General features: G+C 37.8%; 2 protein-coding genes across 3 annotated transcripts in view; one reads left to right on the top strand and one right to left on the bottom strand.

The window, feature by feature from the left end:
- Positions 1–3,983, bottom strand: part of GALM (galactose mutarotase) — a 114,593-nt gene extending 110,610 nt beyond the window's left edge. Inside the window, exon 1 of the mRNA XM_043604134.1 lies at positions 3,724–3,983. Coding sequence (XP_043460069.1) covers positions 3,724–3,736 — 13 coding nt within the window. The 5' untranslated portion in view covers positions 3,737–3,983. The remainder of the gene's footprint in view (positions 1–3,723) is intronic.
- Positions 2,994–27,051, top strand: part of HNRNPLL (heterogeneous nuclear ribonucleoprotein L like) — a 38,026-nt gene continuing 13,968 nt past the window's right edge. The window contains exons 1-7 of one of the 2 annotated variants that reach the window (XM_043604131.1): positions 2,995–3,546; positions 13,347–13,465; positions 18,203–18,440; positions 20,323–20,408; positions 21,774–21,870; positions 21,956–22,028; positions 26,504–26,575. In XM_043604131.1, coding sequence (XP_043460066.1) covers positions 3,352–3,546; positions 13,347–13,465; positions 18,203–18,440; positions 20,323–20,408; positions 21,774–21,870; positions 21,956–22,028; positions 26,504–26,575 — 880 coding nt within the window. In that variant the 5' untranslated portion in view covers positions 2,995–3,351. Of the gene's footprint in view, positions 3,547–13,346; positions 13,466–18,202; positions 18,441–20,322; positions 20,409–21,773; positions 21,871–21,955; positions 22,029–26,503; positions 26,576–27,051 lie in introns of both variants that reach the window. The other variant, XM_043604132.1, reaches the window with a different exon arrangement.

A 27,051-nucleotide genomic window follows, 5' to 3' on the forward strand; every position in this document is an offset into this window, starting at 1 on the left:
AGCCTGGAGCCTGTTTCAGATTCTGTGTCTCCCTCTGTCTCTGACCCTCCCCCGTTCATGCTGTCTCTCCCTGTCTCAAAAATAAATGTTAAAAAAAGAAAATTAAAAAAAAAAAGAAATTAGCGAATAAATTAGTATCATGATAAAGGACTATAAGATCTGTGTTCTGATGGCAGTAAAAAAAATGTAATAATTCAATCATTCTTCTTGATGAAGTATACTGGCTTTGGAATCATTGCTTGGGTTCTAATACCGGCTCTCTGGTTTACTTTGTCTCTAGGGCAGGTCCCTTAACCCTTCCTACACTGTTTTTTTTTTTTTTTAATCATACAATGGGCATAGCAATAATAATGCCTGTTAGAGGGCTTCTGTCAGAATTTGTTCACATGGCCCTTAACAGTGGTTCACACAGTGCCTGGCACATTGTAAATGGCTGTAATTATTACTGCATGTATATTACATGTGCCTTGTTTCCTCGACTTGATTGCAAGCTTTGAGAAGGCAAAGACCATCTCATATAGTTTTCTGGTCCCTTCATCACCTGGCACAGTATCTTATAAATTACATAGTCAGCATGGAGATTTAAAACTAAAGGGCAATTCGGGGTTAGATAAAGGACCTTGACTATCGATTTCCCCAGGGCTCCTCTGGACTTGTCTCTCACTGTAGTATAACCCCTGAATCCACTCTGAGTTGTGGCAATGGTAGTTCAAGGCTGCTTCTTACCCTAATCAACAGCGGCCAATCCAATCAAACATTTAGACAATCAGCCAAAAGACTGAAGCTATGTGTCCTGCAACAGAAATTCCCGAAAGTCATGGCATTTAGGAGCTGTTTCTGGGTTTCTCAGGCATTTCTGGCTACTGGATAGAAGTAATTTCTTTATTTCATCTAAGTTAAACCATGCAGAGTATAATTTATGCCCTCCTTCTTTAGCTCTTCTCATGGTAGAATGATGAGCTAGCTAGCATTTTCCTTATCGAAGGACTTATTGTCACTGAACAACTCATCAGCAACAAGCTCACAGATAACCCATGGCCAACATACTGATCTATGTTTTTTAAACATGCTTTCTACATTTTTACTTCTTAGTTTTTGTTTTGTTTTGTTTTTTTACTTAACAGTTTGATGTGAGCTATTCATCAAAAGATGAAGTTTCATGCTGGTACATATTGATTCCCACCCTCTGTTAGTAAACAGTATAGCAACAAAGTTCAGTAAGGCTGGGTTTCCTTATGGATTGGTGTGAGACCTGCATTTTAACTTGGTATAATCTACGGGTTGGAGGTAGGTTTTGAGAATTTAAAACATTTTCACCATTACTATGAAATATTTGGAAAGTTTGTATAAGGCCTTCCTTTTGGCTCTTCTCATTCTTCGCAGTGCTCTGCCAATAATATTTCTGCTCTGTAGCTAGCACTGCAGCTCCCCCCTTTGATATTTCTTCTGTCCACTTCCATTCTATCTTAATTTAAAAAATACATTTCTAAAATTTTTTGTTGTTCTATTTTGTCAGTAGACACTTGCAACTGTGCACAAATCTGATTAAAAGCTGTATGGTGCTGTGAAAAACTTGCAATTGTTTTCCAAAATGACAGGCAGTGTAAATTATAAAACATAAAATAGTATATGTTAAAGCATTGCCAGCAATAAATAAAAACGGCTTATTTGGAGGAAGTAACCTTGGAAATGAGAGAACTAGGCTGGAGGAGGAAACAATCCACATGGTTAGGAAAGGAAGAGCCACATTTAGGGGAGCATCTGAGGGACAAGGACAATGGAAACACTCAAGTGACTCCTGATCCTAGACAATCCTCCAAGGGTTAAGTCACAGAGGGCAGTTAGGTTGGGCTAGATTTTCCAGTTTCTCTCCTGAAAGATACTGGACCTTTATTTCCTAGGAATCACTCATTCAGCATTGCTGAGTACCTAACTTGTGCCAGGGGTCTGCACAGGAACTGGATTTTCAAAGATGAAAAGAGCAAAGTTCGTCTTCCAGCGTTTCTAGAACACTCTAGGAGGTTAAGTATAAAAGGGCCTTGTTGCAAAAAGAGAAAACAACAACCAGAAGCTTGGAAGAATCCTCAGGGCTCCACAGAGGAAGTGAGCTGTGGCCTGAAGGGTTTTGATAAGCTTTTGTATGTATCTTTCAAGAATAAATGATGTGAAATAAACAGATCATCCCGAAAGGAAAGGGCTGGGAAGAAGCATGGCATATTATATGGGAGATTTAAAACATTTAACTGGAGCAGGAACTTATAGACCAGTCCCTTATAACCGTCAGGAAAGAAGGGTCTAGATGGCAAATGAGTGTTAAGTGATCAAACCGACATTCACCCATGTGGAGCGTCTTCTTCTGACTGGCACCTTGCTAAATGGAAATGTGGGTTGCTGTTCTCGAATACCTAGTTAGGGGCGGACAGGGTGCACCCACTTTTATCAGATTTTGCACACCACATAAGGCTTCTTCCTAGAAGGCTACTTTTGATGGTTCCAAACCCTTTCCTCCCCTCAGCCTCTGTAGTCTTAAGGGCTGTGCGAGGTCTATCTGCAGGGATTTTAGAGGTTTTCCTCATTCTCTTCTGAAGAGAAGTAATAAAAGCATTTAAATTAGCGGGAGGGCGGTTAACACCCGCAGCCCTGGCTTCGCTGCACGCCTCGTCACCACCCGGGTTCACTCAGCGCCTGGCTTCGGGGGAGCCGAACAACGTTAACGGCCGCCGGGCAGCAACGGCTCCCGGACAGCGCGCTGCGGACGTCGCGCGCTCGGGACTGGCAGGCCAGCGGCGAGTTCACACGGCGCAGGGAGGGGGGCCGAGGCCGAGCCGTGGGCGGCACTTGACGAACAGTCCTTGCAACCAATTGGAAGCCTGGTCGACTTTTCCCCCTGCCAATAGGGAGCGGGACCCAGGCTGAGGGGCGCTTCCCGCGGGCTGCGGCTGGATTCGATCCTGCGCGGCGGCAGCTAAGGCGGGGGCGGAGGCTCGGCCTGGGCGGCGGGGAGCGGATTAGGGGAGGAGGGAAGACCGGAAGCCACAGTCGCGTCCCCATCCTTAGATTCGCTCCCCCGGGCTGGGAGCGAAGACGGAGGAGGAGGAGGGAGAGGCTGAATGTTGGCTCCGTAATAAAGGGGAGCGGCCGCTCCGGAGCCTCCTCCCGGGGCGCCCCCTCATCCCGCCCGATCTCTGCACCCCCACTGGCTCCTGGGCGCCTGGCCCCCGCGGACGGCCCGGCAGCGCAGACCTTCGCTGAAGAGACGCGGCCAGTGGCGGGGACTGGCCGGCGGCGTCCGAGGCCCGCGCCCCGCCGCCACCCCCACCCGCTTGCCCGCCGGTCCCTCCGGCCGCCGCCATGTCCTCCTCCTCATCCTCTCCCAGGGAGGCGTACGAGGAGGACCGCGAGTACGAGAGCCAGGCCAAGCGCCTTAAGACCGAGGAGGGGGAGATCGACTACTCGGCTGAGGAAGGCGAGAACCGCCGGGAAGCGACGCCCCGGGGCGGGGGCGATGGCGGCGGCGGCGGCGGCGGCCGGAGCTTCTCACAGCCGGTAACAAAGCGCGGCGCCCTGTCCGCTGTGCCTGGCGGCTCCCTGGGAAGCAGGGCCGAGCGGCGGGGACTCGGCCCCGGGGCCTTCCGCGCGCCTCGTTGCCCTCTGCTGCTGCGCTGGCCGCGTCGGGAAGCGCCGGCTCTTTCTTCTCTTCGGGGTTTTTATTCTTTGCCCTACCTGTTTCCCGCATCCCGACCGCGAACCCGGCTCCGGCCTGGCTGCAGGCCCCGCGTGCGAGTCGTCTGCCGGCCCTGAACTTGGGGAGGGTAGCCCGGCGGGGGCGGCGGGGCGGCGTTGCTTCCGCTCCCGGGGGGCTTCGGTGCGCGATAAGCTCTTTGTTAGTTCAACTCCTCCGGCTGCTGGCCGGCGTCGGGACGCCCCGCTCCCTTCTGCCCCTGTGCCCGCAGCATCTTCGCGCTGGTCACGGTCGCAGGATGGTTGTTGCGTCGGTTCCGCCGGGGTCTCTCTTCACCTGGGTCCTGAGCAGAGCCGTTAACTGAATGACAAATTACGCCCTGGAGCTCACACCCTAGTTCGCCTGGAGGTCTAATTTCAAAATTTTTACTCTTAGCAGGCATGGTGCGCATGCTTTGCTACTCAGTTTTAGGATTATTGCTCAGTACAGATCTTAGCTCTTCGGTCAAAAAAAAAAAAAAAAACAAAACAAGTGTTGGTAGGTGTGAACACCACCCTTAGTTTCAAGTAAAACAAATCTTAAAATCACCACAGTTCATGGACGGCTTATTCCAAATTTGCCCCACGAAAGGAAGGACTGAGCTCGCAATTGGATTAAACACACCTTCCTAGATTCTTGTTGCTCTTATCAGAAACGTTAGCTGGAGGCAGAAGGAATGTGAAAATCGTCTTATCCGCCGCAAGTAGTAACTCAGCTTCAGTTGCATGGAGACTTTAAGGAAACAAAGCAAAGCAAAAGTCTTTGCCCTTTTTTGGTGTACTTCATACGTGTTAGCGGTTTAGATGTCTTTTAAACATGTGACACATTTTAATTGATTTTTTGAAAGGAGACTTTTCCTGAAATTTAAGAAAATGTACACATATTCTATTAAAATGTTTTTCACCCTTTATAAGAGGCCGATGATAAGCTTTTTAGGTATTTGAATTTTTAAAAAATATTTATCTTGAGATACAGAGTAGAGTGGGGGGGGGGAGGGGCAGAGAGAGGGAGAGAGAGAATCCCAAACAAACTCGAGGGATCACGATCCGATCGGAGCTGAAATCTAGACTCTGGTGCCCAACCGGCTGAGCCACCCAGTGCCCCTAGCTATTTGAATTTTTATATAAAAAAAATTCTGGTCAGTTACCAACGTTAGTTTCCCAATTTGAAGCTGTGACATAGGTTTCAACACATTAGAAAAAAGGAACTTTTTCTTCCTCTAAGTTAATGTTTCCTTATAGCTAGATATGTATGACTTGATTTTTGTGCCTAGGTATTTGGCATACTCAAAATGTATCTTGGGCTTGCGCATTAAAAAATGCATGTCTTCTAAATGTTTCAGTTCAAAGCCAATTCCATTGTGGAAGTTTGGAAACAGGAATATTGTAACTGATCTTTTAAAAGGGTCAGTGTGTTTCTTTTGCCACAAGTCTTGAGTTTTTTGTGCAGTAGCATGAAATGTCTTAAGTGTGTTGGAAAGATACCTAAATTCTTTAATGAAAAAAAAATCTTTTTTGAGAAACAGATTAAACATTAAGGCAATAGGTTATTTTGCATGTTGGGAAGAAAATAATATATGCTTAATATATCCAAAGTGAATGGTATCTGGCAGTGGAAATAGTACTTGTCAGGGCTTGGGGAGAGTCAGGAGTCCTAGCTCGCGTATGATCTATGTGCCTTTGGGAAAGTCAATTCACCCCTAGTCTTGAGTTCTTTTAGTATAAAAGTTGAGCCTTTCTATACCTGAAGTTGTAATTCAGTGATTAATGTAATGCAGCTTTTAAATTACCCAGGCAGGATCTAATAAATGCAGATTGAGTTATAAATTTTAATTTTTGTTTATTTACTGCTATTTTGTTTCTCAGAGTGTGAATTGCTTTTAACAGTAGGAGCAGTGCTGCACTGTGAAATCTAATGAAGGCTTATTTTTCCTGTGTTTAAACCTTTTTCTTCATGCGATTTTTGGTACTATTTTGAAATTATTGCAACTATGGAAACCTGTGCATAATAAAATTTTATTAGGATAGGCATTCCCTGGATAAAAGATTAACGTCTAGTGCGTCATCAGCCAGAAGTATGGTAATTTATCTAACTGAAATGGTTTTGGCTCAACCTCAGTTGTCTGACAGTCCAGCCAGAGAAGAAATACTTTGTGGTCAAACTGTTAAATAACAGCAAATGCAGATTAGGTACAATGATGGGCAATCTTCTCAACTCAGTTGGAGGTTTGTCAAGTGCAAAGTAAGTCTTCAAGGATTTACATTATTTAGCTTTTGATAATTAAGTTTCCATGAGTGCTTTAATCTATTTAATCTATTAATTTAATCTATTAATTAGATGTAAAGAGGAAAGAAAGTATTTAAGAAAAGCCATGTTTCTACAAATGCTCCTAAGTTAAAGATGAATTGATCACTTGTGAATGATCATGATGTATTAAGGTGTATAGAGAAGTGAGTTAGTAGTTCGGATATGAGAAATAAGACACTCTTCAAATTTATGTCTTCTGGTACTTAATTTGAAGACCAGAAATTCCTAGAGTGTTTCAGATTCACTGTGCTGCATTGTTGAACAAAGCTGGATTATGAAAGTTTGTGCTGTGTATTATAAGTTACTTTATTCTTGTGGAGTAAGTGGTGGTCTTAAATTTAGAAGTCATGACCTTCAACCTTCAAGATCATATGAATAGTAAGTTTCTATATCTGTTTATTTTTTAGAAAGCAGCTTGACTTCAAATATTAGGGCTTTACTTGGTGAAACCAATTGAAGAATTAAATTGAGAGGTTACCTAGAAAGATCTGCTTATATAAAGACTGATATCGATAAAAATTTATGGAATGCTAATTCATTTTGGAGACTTTCAAGTTTTTTTTTTTTTTTACTGTCTTCTGCTAGTGAGTAAACAGGCAAATCAGATTGTTAAAGTGGCTTGTTTGCTGATGAGATGAAAATTTAAGTTTCTCAATGTTTAATAAATAGACTTGTAAGATGGCAGAATGTCATGATAAAAACGTAGATCCTAGGATTTCTTAGCGATATATATTATGTGGAGGAGCTAGTTTGAATTTAAGATACACTATTATACTTTAAGGATCTGAATTACAGAGATGTATAGGAATATTAATGATGGTTTATTAGATGAATACGGGATGGGGGATAAGGTGAGGTCACTTTGTTAGCTTAGTTCCCACAGGAAAAGTTTAGAGGCTGACAGTGAGCATAGTAAACACACCCTGGGGAATGAAAAAGCTAAAGGATGTGTGTGCCCTGGAGGTAAGCGCCAGAGTTTTAATTTTTAAGGCTTCTATAGCAATAAATGTCCTCTGTCTCTAACTATGCTGCTGTTGTGAGGATTTTCAGGCCTTGTATTAGGAAAGAAGAGAAAGGTAGTAGGTTTTGTTATCTTTTGGTTTTAACAAGTGACTACATTTCTTCATGTTAGTACATACAATGAAAAGAGCTTTTTAATGGACCTATAAGCCCAACCAAGGCAGGTGTTTTTGTTCTGCTACCAACAACATGCTTTGTGACTTAACCTCTCTGGAACTCAACCATCATGAGGAGGTTGGATCAGATGATCACTGTGATCTCTTAATTCATCAAAAAACAATACTTGAGCCCCTTTTATGTGCCAGGTGCTGTTGTCTGTGATGGGGTTATAAAAGTAAAGAAAAAAAATTCCAGGGGTGCCGGGGTGTCTCAGTTGGTTAAGCGTTGGTCTCTTGATTTCCGCTCCAGTCATGCATGATCTCAGTTTGTAGATTTGAGCCCCAAGTTGGGCTCTGCGCTGATGGTGCAGAGCCTGGTTGAGATTCTCTCTGTCTCTCTCTCTCTCTCTGCCCCTTCCTGGCTTGAGTTCTCTTTTTCTTTCTCAAAAAATAAATTAATTTTAAAAATTCCATATCTAAAAATCTGTGACTCTACGTCATTTAATGCCTTTTTTTTTTTTTTTTTTTTTTGCCTCTGAAATTGAATACACCTTTCAAAGCTTGTAGTTTCAGCCACAGCAACAATTCAGGTGAGCTTAAGCAAAACAAAAAGTTGGCCCATGTAACTGAGAAAGCTAAGTTGTGGTCGCGGTTTCAGGCATGGCTGGATCTAGGGATTTAGATGATGTCACTGAAACTTGATTCTATATGCTCTATTTCCTCCATGTAGTTATAAAACTAGACTTGCAATTTTTATAGCTAGCAAATAGAGAATACTCTTCTCCTCTCCCCGGTGCCCATATTTATCCCTTCTGATCAACACTTTTTAGCTTCCCTAGCCCTGCAGCTAATCACTGGGCTACTTCTGAAGTTGGATAGGCATGACTGTGTGATTGAAAATACCAGTGGAATGATACAGAGTTCAGGGTTGTGTACGTGTTTAACCAGAAGAAGGGGGAAGGGGACCTGGGTAGGCAAAACCAGAGAATCCCTGCTGCATGAGTAAAAAAGTAAAGGTTATTTTTTAAAAAGTTATTTGAATGGTATGGCTGTTCTTTTTAATTTTGCTCTGTTATGGGATCAAGTGTACCTGAAAACTTAGGTAAGAAAATGAAAGGATTTCTCATATTTTGGATCTGCTGTGTTGTTTCTTTAAAAAAAGAAAGAGACGAAGAGATGTGATTGTTTAATTTAGTGAGAAAAATTATGTAGTTAACTCTAAGCATAGCGTGGGTTAAAAGATATTTTCAGCTGTCCCTTAAAACTCCTTTTTCCTTGGTCTATATGCAGTATCCAAAGTAAAAGGGAAAACCTTAAATACCTAGAAATACTGTATTCATTTTTTGGTATAATATTGATAAATTCTTTTTTTTTTTTTTAATGTTGATGAATTCTAATGCATCCAGAGAGTGATTACTAGAATAGAAAAAGACACTTGAAATCACATTATAAGAGGAATGACAAGAATGGGGGTGGGGCAAGGGGGATATTTAGCCTCTAGGGTATATTTAGGTGTGGTTTGAGAAATCATTACAAATAATTGGAGGTTTGTCATGTAGAAGAGGGAAATGTAGATAAGGTAAGGGTGCCATTTAATATTTCCTTTTTTTTTTTTTAATGTTTTTATTACTTATTTTTGAGACAGAGACAGAGCATGAGCGGGGGAGGGGCAGAGAGAGGGAGACACAGAATCTGGGACAGGCTCCAGGCTCTGAGCTGTCAGCACAGAGCCCGATGCGGGGCTCGAACTCACGGAATGTGAGATCATGACCTGAGGATGCTCAACCGGCTGAGCCACCCAGGTGCCCCAATATTTCTTGAACCCTTAATAACTCCATCTTGCACTGTACTAGACACTTTATTTTTGTTCCATTTAGTGTAGTCTTACATGATAAGGATTTTTTTTTTTTTTTTTTAATAGTGAAACTGAGGCTCAAAAAGGCAATTAGCTCAAGATCACTGGAGCCAGTGAATGTCCAAAGATTCAAACACTGGTCTGACTTCAAAGACCATTTTGGATACAAAGCTACCAGGAGACAGATTTGGATACATACGAAGAATTTTCTAAAAATACAATGGATTGTCTCATGAGTAGTATGTTTCCTGTCACTGGAAGTGTTTAAGGAGAAGCTGGATAAGCACTTGGCAGTAGTTCTGTGTCTGGTGTTGGGGGATGAATGATTGAACTTGAGTTTGGTCTTTTTTATAATTCTGTGGCAGAAGAAGGTTGTTCAGTTGCTGTTGAGCAAGTGTTATGCTGTTAAGCATGTGTTGGGGGCATGGAGATGTTGGGAAAACAAAAAAGCCTAATAAGGACATTGTGCCTGGCCTTTGCCAGTTTACATTTATTTTACTATGTGAAGAGGCGTTAACGGGCCCTTCTCATTCCTCTCAGAAGCTTCACTTATACCCTCCTGAGCTTCCCTTCTTTTCAGTAGCGCTCAGTCTTCAATCTGCAATAGTCAAAATTAGCACTGAAAATTGGTATTATTGGAGTTTGTCCTTGAGATAACTTTTAAGGGGCTGAGAGTTTGGAATGGTATGACTAGACTGGTCGGTAGTCTGCCCAAGGGACCAAATAATGCCTCCATTATAGTTGACAAAGTTTGCCTAAAGAAGGACTAGGGTAACTAAAAAAAAAAAAAAAAGTGTTTATAAATTGCAAGCGTGTCTTCGTTTGCTGGGTGCTTATTTGGAATACTGTTTTTAGTCTGACAAGCAATGGACATAAATAGATGAAGAGGGAACCTAGAAATGGAAGGACTTTGGGCTTCTGTATGAGAAAGGATTAAAAAAAAAACTTTGTTGAACTGGAGAAGACATGATCAAAGTGTTAATATATGACAATGGGGCAAATAATACTCATTTACTCACCAATTTCAGACTCAGATACATAGTATGATGCTTAAAAGAGGTAACTTTAGGGTAGGTAAAAGAAGCTGTACAGATTGCAGATTTCTTACCACCAGTATAAAGCATAAGTAGAGATAAGAAAATACTAATTTAAGAAAAGTTTTGGTATTGGGGGATAAAGGGGGTTGTGAAAATATTGTTTGAAAAGATACCATTAATATATCAGTTTTATATTTGGAAACAACCCTAGGGTTTTTTTTTCTTTTTTTGTGGTCCCTCAGATGTGACTCCTTCAGGTTTTTTTTTTTTTCTTTATTTAAACTACAGAAAAGATGGGAAAATTTTAAGTTCAAGAAAAGGGGACATAATGTAAAGATTAGAGAAATCTCTATGAATGGCAGATTAATTGAGTGGAAATAGGGAAATACAGTGGATACAGGGTATGTTTTCTGCCTTGAGGTTGAGATAATCATATCTTCCCCTAAGTACCATACTGTTTGCATTTAATAAGTTCCTACTTCTGAAGAATGACTTAAGTCTGGAGCTATTCCATTTAGGAAATGTAATTAAATAATAATATATTAAAATCAGATATTTTTGAGGGATTTTAAAATTGGTCCTGAGATCCATTTCTTTGTGAGAAGACCAATTTGAAAAATAGTCATATTTTTTTAGCATTATATTCAAGACAGTGGTTTTCCATGATGGGAAGGGAAGTAGGAGATGTATTCAACTGTTGGTAGTGTTTTATTTATTAAAGTGGTTGGTGAGTTAATGACTATTTATATTGTTCCTCATACCTTATTGTAGGCCTTAAATACATAATAAAATAATTTCCCAACTTTTTATTCTGTGAAATATTCAATTACATATGCCCTTCACCTAGATTCAGCAGTTTTTAACATTTTGCCATTTGGGATTTTATCTCCATATGTGTATATCTATATTTATATACATTTTTTCACCTAAACTGTGAAAGTTGGAGACATGATGACAGTCCATCCTTAAATGATCCCAGCTTTCCTAAGAATAAGGATATTCTTATCACATAAACATTATTATAACGTTACCTAAGACAATAAATAGTTCTGTTACATAATATAAAATCCTATCTCTATTTAAATTTCTCCATTTGTCTCTAAAACATATTTCATAGTAGTTTTTATCCATTATAAAATGAAGACTCAAATAATGCCTTTGTTGTCTCTCTCTTTTTTTAAAATGTTTATTTTTGAGAGAGCACGAGCAGGAGAGGTACGGAGAGAGGCGGGGATAGAGGATCTGAAGCCAGCTCATTGCTGACAGCAAAGAGCCCCATGCAGGGCTTGAACTCCCTAAGGGTGAGATTATGACCTGAGTTGAAGTCCTTCGCTCAACCCACTGAGCCACCTAGTCACCCCTGTTGTCTCTTTTTAGTCCTAACCTGAAATCCTCCTTCCACTATTTTTTTATAGTAGCTTTTTGAATAGTCTTGGCCAGTGAAGTTTTCTTTTGCGCTTTTACCTTTGCCAGCAGATTTCTAGGGATCAACTGAGAGGACTGTCTTATTTCTTGACTTCTGTTGTTGTCTGATTATTTTTAGAGTAAAATTTGTTATTTATACTTTAAATATATTTAAATATATGCTCTACATTAGGTTTTAGCTATGATTTAGAACTCTTGTATAGTTGTCCATTTATGCTTAGTAGTTTAATGATGACAGTGCACATTTGGTTGTTGAGATTCATTTAGGGAAAGAGTCTCATTTGTTAAGGTTGTAATAGTGTTGGGTTACATAGTGTACAATCAGAATGATTTATTTCAAACTTAGTGGCATGTAATGAATATCTGCTTGACTCAGCATAAGCAATTCAAATGAAATTCCAAGTACTGGATTAATATTTGCAGAGGACTAAATTTATTTGTTGAATTTGACAATAGTATAAGAGAGTAGTCCCATGGTTACTTTATATATTTAAATCAACTCTTTAAACTGTGACATAACATTTTTATTGGCAGTGCACAGGACTGTTATATTTTTCTAACAGTCTTTATAATATTATAAAGAGAAATTGGTGAGTCTTTTAAAATAGCCATAAAGACATCTAATTTTCTTAAAATAATTCTTAAGTTTTAATGATAAAACATTTATGCTTTTAGATTAGTCTGTTTGTAGGAGAAAAAACTTTTCATTTAATAGATTTTGAGTGTGTGTGTGTGTGTGTGTGTGTGTGTGGATCGTATATGGAAGTCATTTCGGAAGTGATGCAAGAGAGGTGCCCAGTGGCTTGTTGTAAAATACAGATTTTTGTCTTAATAAAACTTCAGGGGAGCCTGCGTGTCTTAGTTGGTTAAGTATCCAACTCTTGATCTCAGCAGGTCTTGATCTTAGGGTCATGAGTTTGGGCCCCGAATTGGGCTCCACACTGGGCATGGAGCCTACTTAAAAAAAAAAAAAATAGAACTTGGAAAAAAAGAAAGAACTTGAATAAGTAAATGATAGAGCCATTTTCACGGTCAAAATAATTCTCATACATAGTCCATATATGTGTATTTTAAAACTACCTCCTGGGTGTACTCAAAAGATACAGAGTATTCCAGAGAAGCCCAGGAAGGCTTGCATTTTTGAGCACTACTTGTTCATCAACAAAGATGGTACCTTGTATAAATTTAAGCTGTCAAGTGTGCTGCTTAAGTAAGCACAGTAGCTTTAAGTTAGTGTGGAACGAGATAACCAATTAAACAAGGACAAAAGATGATATAAAGTTTATAATCTTTGTATTAAAGAAACATTTTAAATTGGGATTTTTTTTTGTTCATTTGGACTACTTGAGATTTTGATATTTTGTAGTGAAATTATCAGTATACGATATAATTCCAGTCATAGCATACTCTGCATCTGTTGAAATTTTTTCTGAGATTTTATTGCAGTTGAAATAAGTTATTAATTTATGTTGTACTTCTTTTTATTTATTTTGAGAGAGAGTGTGCGTGCAAAATGGGGGAGGTGCGGAGAGAGAGGGAGAGAATCCCAAGCAGGCTGTGCACCTTCAGCACAGAGCCTGACGCGGGGCTCAAACCCCACACTGTGAGATCATAAGCTGAGCTGAAACCCAAGAGCTAGCCCTGAGCTATCTAGGCACCCCTATGTTGTACTTCTTATTAAGAGAAAATACCCTCTTCTAAGAAATCTAAATTTTCATGCCTAACAATTGGTGATTTTTTTTCTCAGGTCCTTTTGCTAACTTGTGAATGCAGTTTGGTTTGGAATTTTTTTTGATGTTTTCTTTTTAATGCAGAATTGATTCTACTATAGATGCAATTTAGACCTTTAAAATTTTTAACTAGAAATTATTTTCTTTTGCTAGGAGGCAGGTGGAAGTCATCATAAAGTTTCTGTTTCACCAGTTGTCCATGTTCGAGGACTCTGTGAATCTGTGGTGGAAGCAGACCTTGTGGAGGCCCTGGAGAAATTTGGGACAATATGGTAAGGACCCTAGGGACTTCATGCAGATTGAAAACAGTATAGTAAAACAAGCCTTGCTTGCTTGCTATAATATAAGCTTTGATGTTTGACCATAGTATATATTAAGTTTGCCTGTGACAGTATTTCTTTAGAACCTTTTAAGCCTCTTATTTTTTTCCTTCCTGGGATGATGCAGAGATGTATTTTTGTGGACCATGATCACCTATCACTCCCCAGCCAGGCTATATGCAAAATGGGTAATTTCATCTTTTATCTGACTTTCAAATGAGTCCATGACTCCTTGTTAAACACTGCTTTCATGTTTGAATGAGTTTACGCCCTTCATCTTTAGAGTTTCAAGTAGCGGTACTTAAATACTGATTTGTTGTTGTTTATTTTGGAAATGTTTAAGAATTAATTGGCAACTAAAAGTGAGTAGATGAAGGGTAGGCATTATTTGCCTTAGGTGTGTGCTGCCAGGAGTTCTTCTGCAGATCATGAGAAGTCAGTGTTTTATCCTAGTTTCTTTTGTGTTTTGTATTCACTCAGTCTCCTCCTTTCTCTTCCATAGTTAGCGTATGCTTAAGAATATTGACTCAAATGAAAATATAATCAGAAAAGTGAATGTACTGCCAAAAATAGACACTCAAAAATTATTTCTAAATTATTTTTGGAGTGTGCCCGGCTGTTGTTCTCTTATTAGTATGGATAGTCTAGAGTTGATTTTATTTTATTTTTTCTTTGGTGAATACGTTGGTTAGAGGCATCAGAGACACAGTCTAAGTCAAAATACATAAACAGGGGAGAGATTTCAGTGTATTTGCTGAGATAACTTGATTGCTTCAATTTTATGGAAATTTATGTGGAGTTTTGGGTATTGAAAGGATGCATAAATAGATGGTGAGAGAGTGAGCAGAGATGTCCAACAGAAAGGAATCATTGCCTCAAAGGAATAGTAGAGTTAGGTGATACCTTCCATCATGGCATCTTTTTTAATTTCTTTGATGATCTTACAGAGAGGTGGGTGATGTGGCAAACCTGTTATCCTCAACTTTATGCACCTTAGAGACCACTGTTACGTATTGTTTATTCTTGGACGTACAAATTGGCACTCCACATGGGCAAAGAAAAGCCTGTTTCTTGAAATGTCATTCAGATGACTACATCACTATTTAGTCATTTGAAGAGGATATTGGAAATTAAGTTTGTCGGGAACATTATATATTGAAGCAAACTTAGACCTTATTTAGATTTGCACGTTGGTACTAGACTAACCCCGTGGGTTGCGTTGTCCTATGGGATTAGAAAGAGATGGTTATTTCTGGTTAATTTTTTATTTGGTAATTTTATTTTAGGCTTTTAAAGTGATTTCTTTAAAGCCAAGAGATACTGGAGTCCTGTCAGAAAACAGGTCGACGAGCAAATACTGGTGGGAACTTTAGAGCAATCATAAATATATTGACATTTTTATGTTAATTATGACACAAGATCTGAATGTTCGGCTTTAAAGAAATAGAACTATTTGTGGAAGTTGTTGAATTATTTGAATCACTTTTTTTTTTTTTTTTACGTGAATCACTTTTGAGTGGCCTGTATACTTTTTGATATTTAGTCCATGGTAAAGTGTTTTATATGTGAATGTAATTCTGTTAATTTGCATAGTACATCATTCTGCCCTCAGGATTGGTAGTTTTGTGGATAAAAAAGTCGTGAAATAATTGGAACAAATTAGTGTAAAATTAAAAGTTTAATTGGCATAAATATGTGCACTAGGAGTTTTAATTATGTGAAATGATCTTGAATAAGAGGTGGCTGCTGTTAAAACTGAAAGAACCCTGAACAGCCTCCGGTGAGGAGTAGGTGTTTTGCTTCAAAATGTTGCATTTATAGAACCTTTCTGTGTTTGTTTATTTCTTTAGTGGTGTGTGTGGGATTATAGAGATTATATAGAAACTGCTCATATAAAAATGTGCATCACCAAGTTCAACATCGAGTAAGTTTATACCTGAAAACTAGATGCATAGGAAAGAAGTTGAGGAGAAACTATAAGATGTTGAGAATGGTTGTGTCAGTCTAATAAAATTCTGTATATTTGTTGTCTTTATTCTGTAGTATATTCATCTGTTAGGATCAAAAGAATGTTTAAAAAGATGTACTCTCTCTTCTTCCCTTTTCCCCTTCCATTAAAGGAGAGCATGCTAGGTATAATTAGCTATATTGGTTTAATATTTTACAACAAACCTTTTGGGACCCAATTTGTATAATAAAATCTTTTGCCTCCTCCAACTTTTGTTTAAATATTAGTAAATGTGTTTTGAGTTATAAGTTGAAAGCACTGACCCTACCATGTCCCTTAGCCCTTTTATTTTTTCTTTCTTTGTTCTTCTCATATCTTCCTCATATGCTTTTCAAGATTTCTTAAAAATTACATGACAGATAATTTAGGTGCATTCTAAAACGTCTGCAACATTCTAGTTTTCCCTTCTTTATCTTCACGTGATGCCACTTTTTCACTTCTAAGTCTGTGCTTCTAGCTCACTTCTTATTGTAGTTACCATAGAAGGCAGTTTTACTAAGACCAAGTCTATGACAAGTCAATAAAAAATTTATTTTTCAACCTTTATAATTTTCGGTGTTCCAAAGAATCAAAGGGCATTATTAACATACTTACTTGGTAATACTATTTAGCTATTCAACCACCTTATATTTGTGGGGGGAGAATGTTTATTCTTTAATTTCTTTTGTTCTTTTTTTTTTTAGATTTTTTTAATGTTTACTTATTTTTGAGAGAGAGACAGAGCACCAGCAGGGGAGGGGCAGAGAGAGAGGGAGACACAGAAGCCAGAGCAGGCTGCAGGCTCCAGGCTCTGAGCTGTCTGCACAGGGCCTCATGCGGGGCTCAAACCCGCAAACGTGAGATCATGACCTGAGCCAAAGTTGGACAGTCAACCGAGTCGCCCAAGCGCCTCCTTCTTTAATTTCTTTAGCATAGTCCTGATTCCAGGGTTTTCTGGTTTTTTTGTATGCACGACTTCAGAACTTCATCAAGAAGTTTCTAAAAATATTATTTCTTTCCTGGAATTTATATTTTATATTCATAATTGATAATTCTTTATCTTACTGTTTCTTTTTTTTTTTTAATTTTTTTTTCAACGTTTATTTATTTTTGGGACAGAGAGAGACAGAGCATGAACGGGGGAGGGGCAGAGAGAGAGGGAGACACAGAATCGGAAACAGGCTCCAGGCTCTGAGCCATCAGCCCAGAGCCTGACGCGGGGCTCGAACTCACGGACTGAGAGATCGTGACCTGGCTGAAGTCAGACGCTTAACCGACTGCGCCACCCAGGCGCCCCTATCTTACTGTTTCAATAGCTTCTTTAAGTTTGAACAATGTGGGCGGGGAGAGCTAACAAGCCTCATAGACCAACAGATATTGATTGAATGCCTGTTACGTGTCAGCTCTGTTTCTAGATTCTGAGAATATGAAGATGAATGAGGTGAGGCAAGCAGTTTGTTTTCAGTAACTATAATCTTGACAACAGTCTTTCACATTTTATAAATGAGAAAAGGTGAAATTCATAAGAAACTACATACTATGCCAGGCTACAAAGTGGTCTGTTTCTTACTAGTAAATCATTTGCTGCTTTCTAAAGGGTAGCGGTAGGTCTAGATGCCTGATTCAGAAATAGTGCTGTCACTGAGTACCTGACCTGATGTTCTTTCTGCAGCCTTCTATTATAAAACCCGTGCTAATTGTATTTTAAAACCTTTTTTAAGGTGCTTGTTCTTATGAATAGAGGACGTAATATTTCCCCTGCTGTGATCCATGTGCTTTGATTTCTTTCTTCCCTCCCTCTCTTCATTGCTTTATTTTTCATTTCACGTGTTAAAATATGTTCCTCCCCAAGAGTATACAATGAAGTGTAAATAACTTCACCCTCTTTGTTCACAGACAACCATGATTATCATCATCTGATGAATATCTTTTCATGGATTCTTTAATATTTAAAAAATATTTTGGAAGAGATTATTTGTGTGAAATTTGGTTGGTTTGCAGTTGTTTCTATGTATATTTTAATTCTCTTGTTTTTAGTAAAATAAGCGAAATTTTATAGTCCTTGGTTATTATTAGTGTGGGCACTTATTTATTTGGAAAATACAGTAGAGGTAGTAGTTTCTGTTGTTAAAGGTCCCATCTGCTAACTTTCTGTTCAGTTTTATCTCCGCTGGTTTCTGTATCTAGAGATTTTCTAGTATTGCTTGGGAGTGGCAGCCTGAAGAATAAACAGGGAGGCGTCATTGGTAACTGATAACAGAATTGTGCTTGAGGAAGGCAAAAGATGGAAAACCTTTCTGTCACAGGAGGATAAGCTTTCACATATGAACCATCTGCCTGGTGTACCACAGTTTATAAGAATTAACTAACATTAGGAGTGCCTGGGTGGCTTAGTCGGTTGATTGTCTGACTTTGGCTCAGGTTGTGATTTCATGGTTTGTGAGTTGGAGCCCCACATCAGGCTCTGTGCTGACAGCACGCTTTGGATCCTTTGTCCTCCTCTCTCTCTCTGCACCCCCCCCCCCCCACCGAATAAATAAACTTAAAAAAAAAAAAAGAATTGACTAACATTGAATATAGGTAGTGAAGAATACTAATCTGTATGATTTGACACATTTTTATTAGAGTCTGCCTTTCCTTGATTGAGAATAAATGTTAACTGAATTTATTCTTTCGGTATTCCTTCCCAATCTGCCTTTCAGCTATGTTATGATGATGCCATTTAAACGGCAGGCTCTAGTGGAATTTGAAAACATAGATAGTGCCAAAGAATGTGTGACCTTTGCTGCGGATGAACCTGTGTACATTGCTGGTCAACAGGCTTTTTTCAACTATTCTACGAGCAAAAGGATCACTCGGCCAGGAAATACCGATGATCCATCAGGAGGCAACAAAGTTCTTCTGCTATCAATTCAGAATCCTCTTTATCCAATTACAGTGGTATGTATTTTAGTATGATAAACTAAATTAACAGTGACTTTGAAATTTGCCTTCAGAGTGACTAACCTATAGTTTTCTTCACTGCCATCTAGGTATTTAAAAACAGTGTTTTTTTAAAGAATTTTTAAAATGAATCTTAATGTTGACTGTCATGTTTAATGAACAAAGAAATGGCAAGCACCAAAGGTAAAAAGGTCAGAAGTGCAGTGGTCATAATTAAATAAGCACATTTAAAAATTTTTATTATTTAGCATCAGAGTTAACTCTGTTTCTGGTAAGGAATTAGACTTGTTAGAAGTGATCCAAGAAATTTGTTTCACTCATGTGCCAGTATGTGTATTAAGAGTGTCTACTAGGTAAGGACAGAATCCCATAGTGTATAATAAAATGCATGTATTATTATAAGTGGTTTTGAGATAATTTATTAAAAACCTGTCTGATTTACTTAAAATTCCCTGTTTAACTCTTTAAAAAAGTGGTATTAACAAAATTTTTACAAAGGATTCATGTCCTGAACCAGTTAAGTTTTCTACTTCATAATCACATGATGTTTCATAATAAGCTAGTGACAAGGACACTTTATTTTTGTGATGAATAGAATATCACAGTGAGGGAAGCTTCAATTAGAATGATTCGTGGCGCCTGTGTGGCTCAGTCGTTTAAGTGTTTGACTTCGGCTCAGGTCATGATCTCACAGTTCCTGAGTTTGAGCCCCACATCGGGCTCCCTGCTGACAGCTCAGAGCCTGGAGCCTGCTTCAGATTCTGTGTCTCCCTCTCTCTCTGTTCCTCCCCCGCTTGCACTCTGTCTCTCTGTCTGTCTTTCAAAAATAAATAAACATTAAAAGAAAATAAAAAGTAAAAATAAAAAAAAAAAAAACAATGATTTCTAGTAAAGGGCACCTGGGTGGCTCCTCTGAGCATCTTACTTAGGCCCAGGTCATGATCTTGCAGTTCGTGAGTTCAAGCCCCACATCAGGCTTGCAGAGCCCACTACAGATCCTCTGTCCCCTCTCTCTGCCCCTCCCTTGCTTGTGCTCTCTGGGAAAGAAAAAATGATTTCTATATGATACTGGGACATAAACTAAAAACAAAGCATAAGATACTATTTAGATTTTGTTAGATATTATTTACCTCTGTAATATTTCTAGACTTATTAATAAGCAGTATTAATATGTGTTTTGGGAGAAAGAATGTTCCTAATCTAGTACAAGTACTCTGCTTTGCTTATTGTTGTATCCCTAGTACCTAATGGTGCCACTGTATAATTGTAGGTGCTCAAGAAATTTGACAGTTGAAGAATTGTTCTTAAGGGGGTTTTTAATTTCTCTCTTACTTAATTTAAGGATCTTGTTTGCTGACATCTAACATTGTATAAATGATCTTTCCTGAATCTTTCCTCTATAGTCATTGTCCCTTGAAAAATGAATACTGAGTTGATCTATTACTACCCCTTAATAAATATTTATTACTATAATTCAAGTGATTATAATATTAAACATTCCAGAGTCACATTTGGAAAACAAACCATTAATTGATTATAGTTTTGGCTTATTTATTGTGTATTGCCAGATATTATTTTAAGTACCTGTTAAAATAAGAATTGAGGGTTTATTTAGGAGATTAAATAGGTATGAGTCTTTTTGAAATGTTTCATTATAACTTCTCTAATGTTGGGTATATTGTATAGGTGAGGAAGTAACTTTAGAAGGATAACAATTTTTAAAAGTTTAATTAGTAATGAATCGAAATGACATCTTGACAGGTGTCTTTTTAGTAAAAAAAAAAAAAAAAAAAAGCAGGGTGTAACTTTGTTGTTTTTCCAAGTATAAAATGTGAAGAAATCTTGTATGTGAAGAAATCTTGTTTTCTTTCCTTTATAGGATGTTTTATATACAGTATGCAACCCTGTTGGAAAAGTACAACGTATTGTTATATTCAAGAGAAATGGGATACAAGCAATGGTTGAATATCCTTTGATTGTAAATTTTTTAATTGATGTATATGAATGCTGTGTAATATACGTCTTACTTTTAACTGCTTAATGATATCTGGACAAGTGGTATTTATTCTCTGTTCCTCCCCCAAAATCTATTTGTCTTAGATTTAAAAACTGCAGTGCCCACAGATAATAACTTGCTACCTAAAACATTCCAGTGCTTCATCTCATAGTGTGCTTTGTCTTTTTAATGGGAGAAGAAATAACATTATTTGATAATATGTACATCTCTACCTTTTTAAATGTATCCTAAATGGACTTTTCTGAATCTCTCCTCAAAAAAGGTGGTTTGGAAGTACCAAAACTTTAGAGTCAGTAAAACTATTCTTACCTTTTTTTATTGACTCTTTTAAATGGTCAAGGTTTATATAAGAACTTTTCTTTGTTAGATATGTGATATGTTGAGTAAAAAGAACAAGTAGCAAAATAGTATGTACTGTATAATCCCATGTAAACAAAAGAATAATAACTACCCTCGCCCCACATCCTATATGTACATGTGTATGCATAGAAAAAGGTAGGGATATACAGCAAATTCTTAATGGTGCTTACTTCTAGCAAGGTATTTTTGCCTTTTTTTTAAAAAACCACGTTGGTGGGGGTTTTTTTTGTTTCTTTTTTTTAAACAATGTATAGACTCAAGTAATTTTTGAAAACCAACAAAGTGAAGATAGTTTAATGGTTATAAAACCCTGTCTTCTCAGAAATATAATCAAATATTTGTTTTATATAACTTTGGTTTTGTTGTAATGTTTTTCCTACTTTTTTTTTTTTGATGTTTATTTATTTTTGGGAGAGACAGAGTGTGAATGGGGGAGGGGCAGAGAGAGAGAGAGAGAGAGAGAGAGAGAGAGAGACAGAGGGAGATACGGAATCTGAAGCAGGCTCCAGGCTCTGAGCCGTCAGCACAGAGCCCAACGCGGGGCTCTAACTTACGAGCTGTGAGATCATGACCTGAGCTGAAGTTGAACGCTCAACTGACTGAGCCACCCAGGCACCCCTGTTTTTCCTACTTTTAAGAGTAAAATATTTCCTGTTTCGAGATAGCAAACTGTCCTTTGCCTGGGAATGTAAGCATGCTCCATTTTCCCTCTTCCTTTCAATTTATGAAGTACTTCAGGTGACTTGGAAGGATTAATGTAGATAGTTTGGTTTATTATGTTTTCTTTGGCACCCTTGATTTTGAAAATAAGTACTCCTAAAATTCATCTAGAAATTTTATTGGTAAAACATTTCTAGAAGTGAGAGTTCTGATTATTTTCAGTCCTTTTCTGAGGCAGCAAATAATGATAAAATATTGGATACGTTAAACCAAATTTCCTTAATAGAGCTTATGTTTGAATCAGTCCTTTGTGCCCAGAAAGCTAAAGCAGCACTCAATGGAGCAGATATATATGCTGGATGTTGCACACTAAAAATCGAATATGCAAGGGTAAATATTTTTTCAACACTTCGCCAAAGAAATATTTATGCTTTGGATATACAATTTGAGCTTACTTTCTTTTTAATCTTAACAGCCAACTCGTCTAAATGTTATTAGGAATGACAATGACAGTTGGGACTACACTAAACCATATTTGGGAAGACGAGGTAAGTATTTTATGCATTTTAGAATGTGCTTACATCTGCTGACAAATTTTTACATGCAGTTAGATTCCTTTTTCCTGAGGTGAGCTAGTTCATTCAAATGAAAACCTTGTTGGTGAATGCTTTTGTTGCCAAAGGCCATGTAATGCTGGAAAATAACCTTGAAATTAGTGCCCCCTACTGGTATGTACGGAGTTATTTATATTTAGTTCAACCAGGAGCCCACACATACAGGCACGCCCGCAGTTCAAGGACTTGCATTTCTCCAAGCAGCTCTCTCTCTTTGGAGGAGAGGAAACTGATTCAGAATATTCCTTACAAACTGCAAACTTGCACACTGCTTCTCTATGGAAAGGACTTTTCCCCCAAGCTGGACAAGGCATTAAGAAGGATAGAGGACTCCAGCAGGCTGACTCTACACTTCATCATGCACAACATCGGCATCAGCAGAAAGCCCTCTGAAAAACTCAGACTTGCAATTCACCTTGACTGCATACTGCATGCACCATCACCCCAAGTTTTTAAAGGAGGACACTTAACAGTACTTCAGACTTGCATGGGATGAACACCATGATAGACTGTGCCCATTTATTCAAGTTGTATGTATATATTGGTCTGATTTCCCTTAAGGTTTCAGTTGTAGAATTTAAGATTTTTCACTAACGGGTACTAGAACTTTATGATGTTGTAAATCTTAACGCCCATTACTGTAACTGTTTGCAGCCTAGATTCAAATTGTTAATTGGCAAATAACCAGGGCCAGATTATCAACAGGTCTTAAGAACTGCTTATGGTCAACCAATCCACACAGATATTAGAAAGAAAAGGAATAGAAAGGTGCACACACCTGCTGCACCTAAGTTTACTCTTTTGGGTTTTTTTTTTCCTTAACTGTGGACATTGACTAGATTAACCTGATGATGAAAAGATGCATTATATGTAAAAGATGATCTCTGTGTGGTTTGATTTTTTTTTTTTTTTTTTTTTGTAAAGTGGCTGTTCATAAGTTGTCACTTTTTGTAACAATTTAAGGTTATCACTCATGTTAACTTGTGTAACTAGAAATTTTGACATTTCAAATGTAGGTGAAAGTAACATGTCTGTTCAAGGTAGACAATATTTAAACTTGATAAATCTTAAAGTAAGAGCATTTCATTTGAGATGCATTTTCACCTATAACTGATAAATGCTAGGTTTCATGAGCATAGATCTGACTGATAAAATTGTTCAACTAACTGTGTGGCAATTCTGGAATATACAAATTAAAATGTGGATCTTGTAAAAACAAGGGGGCTGCAGTATTGGCTACACCTCAACTACAATATTAGTGTTGGAACCACGTGTTGAAAAAACTCACCAAGATGAGCATATCTGTAAAATTCCACAAAGTAGGAAAAATTTTTATGGCATCCAAAATATCGTGGGCAGTAGGTACTCTATAGTGCATGTATGTATTCTTGCCAAAAGAAAAAAGAAGACAATGTGATGATCTTTTGCATGTTCAAATATTTAGGACTTTGGGTGATTGGCCCCTTAATTCTCAATTCTTAGGAAATCATCTTGTCTTATGCATGGGGGTGCAAACAGGTTTGTATTATAATGCAGCTTTGGCTGGACCCCACGTTTTTCACTACTCACAAATCCACTTGGCATAGGCTTAGTACAGTTGAATACAGCATTGGAAAACAAAGCCTTAGTACTCAAACAACAGAACAAGTGGTTGATGAGAAATCTCTCACTTCTGTCAAATTATAGTCAGTTATTGAACACTTTTTTTTTTTTTTTAAACTCTTTTGAAATAGCTCTGGTAACCTTTCTCTTAATGTCTCTTAAAACATTGTAGATATGTTTCTTATTAGTGTTCACATCTGTTCTTTTAGAAGGTCTGAAGTTTATGCAGAGCCAACTTAGATTAGTTTTTCATGCAAGTAATTAGTGTCAGAAAAGGTTACAAATGGGTGAGATAGATATTTAAATAGCAAAATATAAAGAAGTAAAGTAGAATTTTACTTGGTTATGTTTCAAGGGAAAAACTCTTGTTTTCTAAATCCTTACAGATACTTGTCTGGTGAGACCATACCAGTTTATATTCTTGAAGTCTTGTGACTTCCTCTTCTACTCAAGTTGATACTGAATTGTAACTTTTTTTTAAGTTTATTCATTTATTTTGAAAGAGAGAACACAAGAGACAGCATGAGTGGGGTAGAGGCAGAGAGAGAGGGAGAGAGAGAATTCCAAGCAGGCTCCATGCTTTGTGCCGGGCCCGACACAGAGCTCATTCTCATGACCCTGAGATCATGACCTGAACCAAAATCAAGAGTCAGGCACTTAACCCACCAAGCCACCCAGGCATCCTGTGAATGAATTGTAACTTTTTCTACTAAAAAGAGCTCTGTAATAAATATAACCTCATTTTTTAAAGTCCTTTTCAGCCCAAATTACATTTTAGTGTGAAAAATTCTTAGCCTGGGCTCCAGAGAATCACTCCAGAAACGTTAAGCAAAACTTGTCTATGTGTACATCTTTTTGGGGAGAATGTACACAGATTCCATCAGATTTCAGATGAATTCATGAAAAGTTTCAAACTACTACTTATAGACTGATGTAATTAGTGTTTGACTCTTCTGCACACTTCTGTTTTATGTGACCTTATATTAGGTAGTTAATGCTTCAAATCCAAAGAACTATTAATAATGACAATATTCGGCTGAAAGATACCTTAGGAGATTATCTACTCTTAACTCCTTCATTTTATGAATGAAGGTTGTGAGTTTATGTAATTATCCAGTGAATTAGTGTTTAAGTTGGAATCTTCTGATTCCCAATCTCTAGTGCTCTTTCCTTCATAGGACACTGTTAACTGTGTCAATAAAACTGAGTCATGAAGACATTATGGTGGTTTTGGTTTAAGATTGCTTAGATCAGATGAGGAATTGTATGTAGTGTTGGGTGGCATACTTAAGTAAAGGAACATTAACAGAAGGGATTAGCAGACTGGATTGATTCAAGAGGAGTGAGACTTAAATGATGATACTGGATGCTGGAACCCGTATAATGGAAAGAAGGAGCTGTGAATGACTGGAGAAGAAATGACTGGGGAAATGGAGGAAGGATCTTAATAACTTGGAAGCTTTTGAAAGGGTCTTTGGAGAAAGACTAAGTCTACGAGGCCTCAGACGGGATAGAATATGGGTAGAGGACCAATTTCTATACAATATAAACATTAATTTTCTCATTATTTAGGACTAACTGAAAATGTAAGGGAAAGTCATGAGAACCTTGTTAATTGGTGTTGGGTAAGCAGAGGCTAGATGATTCCAACTGATAGGGATAATGTAAAGAGAATTTATACAAAATAAATGGAACAAGATGACCTCTTAGGTCCCTTTTAATGCTATGATAACTTCAAATAGGTACTTAAAATTGTACTTCTCTAGGCTGAAGTGAAAATTATTTCTCATCTCCCATAAACCTCATTTGTTTAGGTGACTAAGGATTTATAGAAGGCCTCTCTCTAAATTTTCAAAGATTAGAATTACCAGACTCTTAAGATACATTAAAAAAAAAAAAATCTTATTGGGTGCTATGATTTGATCAGCAAACTTTCTAAAAAGCATTGTACAATAATTTCTAAAATTTACCAACCAACATAGGAAGTGCTATTTTAGAAACTTGTAAGTAATTTTATTATTGATCTCTCATTCTAGATTTAGGAAAATTGGCATGCCTTTCCTGAAAACATAGCTAGAATAAAAATTATCTTTTAGGAGTATTGTAGTACTCTCATCCAATAATGTAGCCCCCTTGGTTAGCTTTATCTTGGCGTATTTAAACTTTGGAGGGTGCTCATAGTCCTGCCTGGTGTTAAGGTCTATAGACAATGACCAATCCATGCTATAATATGGGCCAGTGATGTGCAGATTTCCAGCTCTCAAGTCAGTAGGTGTTTGTAAATATGTGTATATACATACAAAATACTCTGTGTTTACTGATTGTGAAACCATGTAATACAGGTTGTTGTTGGCTTATGCTGAACTTCTTGAAAGAAGCCCACTTTGAAAATGTGTTGCTGTTGAAGCTAATAGTATGATTCAGGTACTGTCTTTCAAAAGTACTGCACTTAAAGCTTGTTTTAAAGACATGTATTGGTAAAAACTTCTGTACAGTGTCAAACTCTAGCATTGTGTATGTTCACTTTCCGAAAAGTATCCATTCTTTCCTTAAATTTGAAAGTGTGATTGTATTTGGCACTTGCCAAAAAGATATTTTCAAGTTAAGTGGAATTTGTTAGATAGAATTACTTCCTTAAACTTTTGGTGTTTGTATTTAAATTGGATATGAATGGATGTTTAAAGTTAACCAGGAATCCAATTTCTTTTATGAATTGTAATGGATGTTTTGAATGGGTGTTTCCCATGTGAGAACTGTTAAGTACTTGGGTCAAAATTGTTAAAACCATGTTTCTACTTTTGTGTCAGATAGAGGAAAGGGTCGCCAGAGACAAGCCATTTTGGGAGAACACCCTTCTTCGTTTAGACATGATGGCTATGGTAAGTTTGTCAAGGCAGAAGGAAGGTAGTATAGACAAACTACTAGAATTTTTGCATTTCTGATGAAGAATGGCACATTTCTTGTCTCTATTTTTCCTGCTCACCTGACTTGGTTTATAGGGGATTAGTCACTTATAATGTACTCCCAAGGAGTTGTCCAAAATCCTTTGTTTTCTTAGGATATTGATATATAATCCTTGAGATGAATGAGAGCTACTGGTTGGAGATTGAAAAGCTTTTTTACCATTTTGTTTTGTTTTGGTTTGGTTTTGATTTTGATTTTGATTAGTAGTGGGTTCTGGTCTGTTAGAAGACCAAAAAGAGATACTGCTTTAGTAAGTATATTTTCTTCCATTATACCAATTATGAGCAAAGAGGAACTTTGAGTAATAAAGGCAGAAAGGATGGGGTATTTGTCCAAAAGAAATATGTTTTCTTGTTAGAGCCTTAAGTCTTTTACAGCTAAGACAGTTCTA

The sequence above is a fragment of the Prionailurus bengalensis genome, chromosome A3 (assembly GCF_016509475.1).
Source record: "Prionailurus bengalensis isolate Pbe53 chromosome A3, Fcat_Pben_1.1_paternal_pri, whole genome shotgun sequence".
NCBI classification, from domain to species: Eukaryota; Metazoa; Chordata; class Mammalia; order Carnivora; family Felidae; genus Prionailurus; species Prionailurus bengalensis.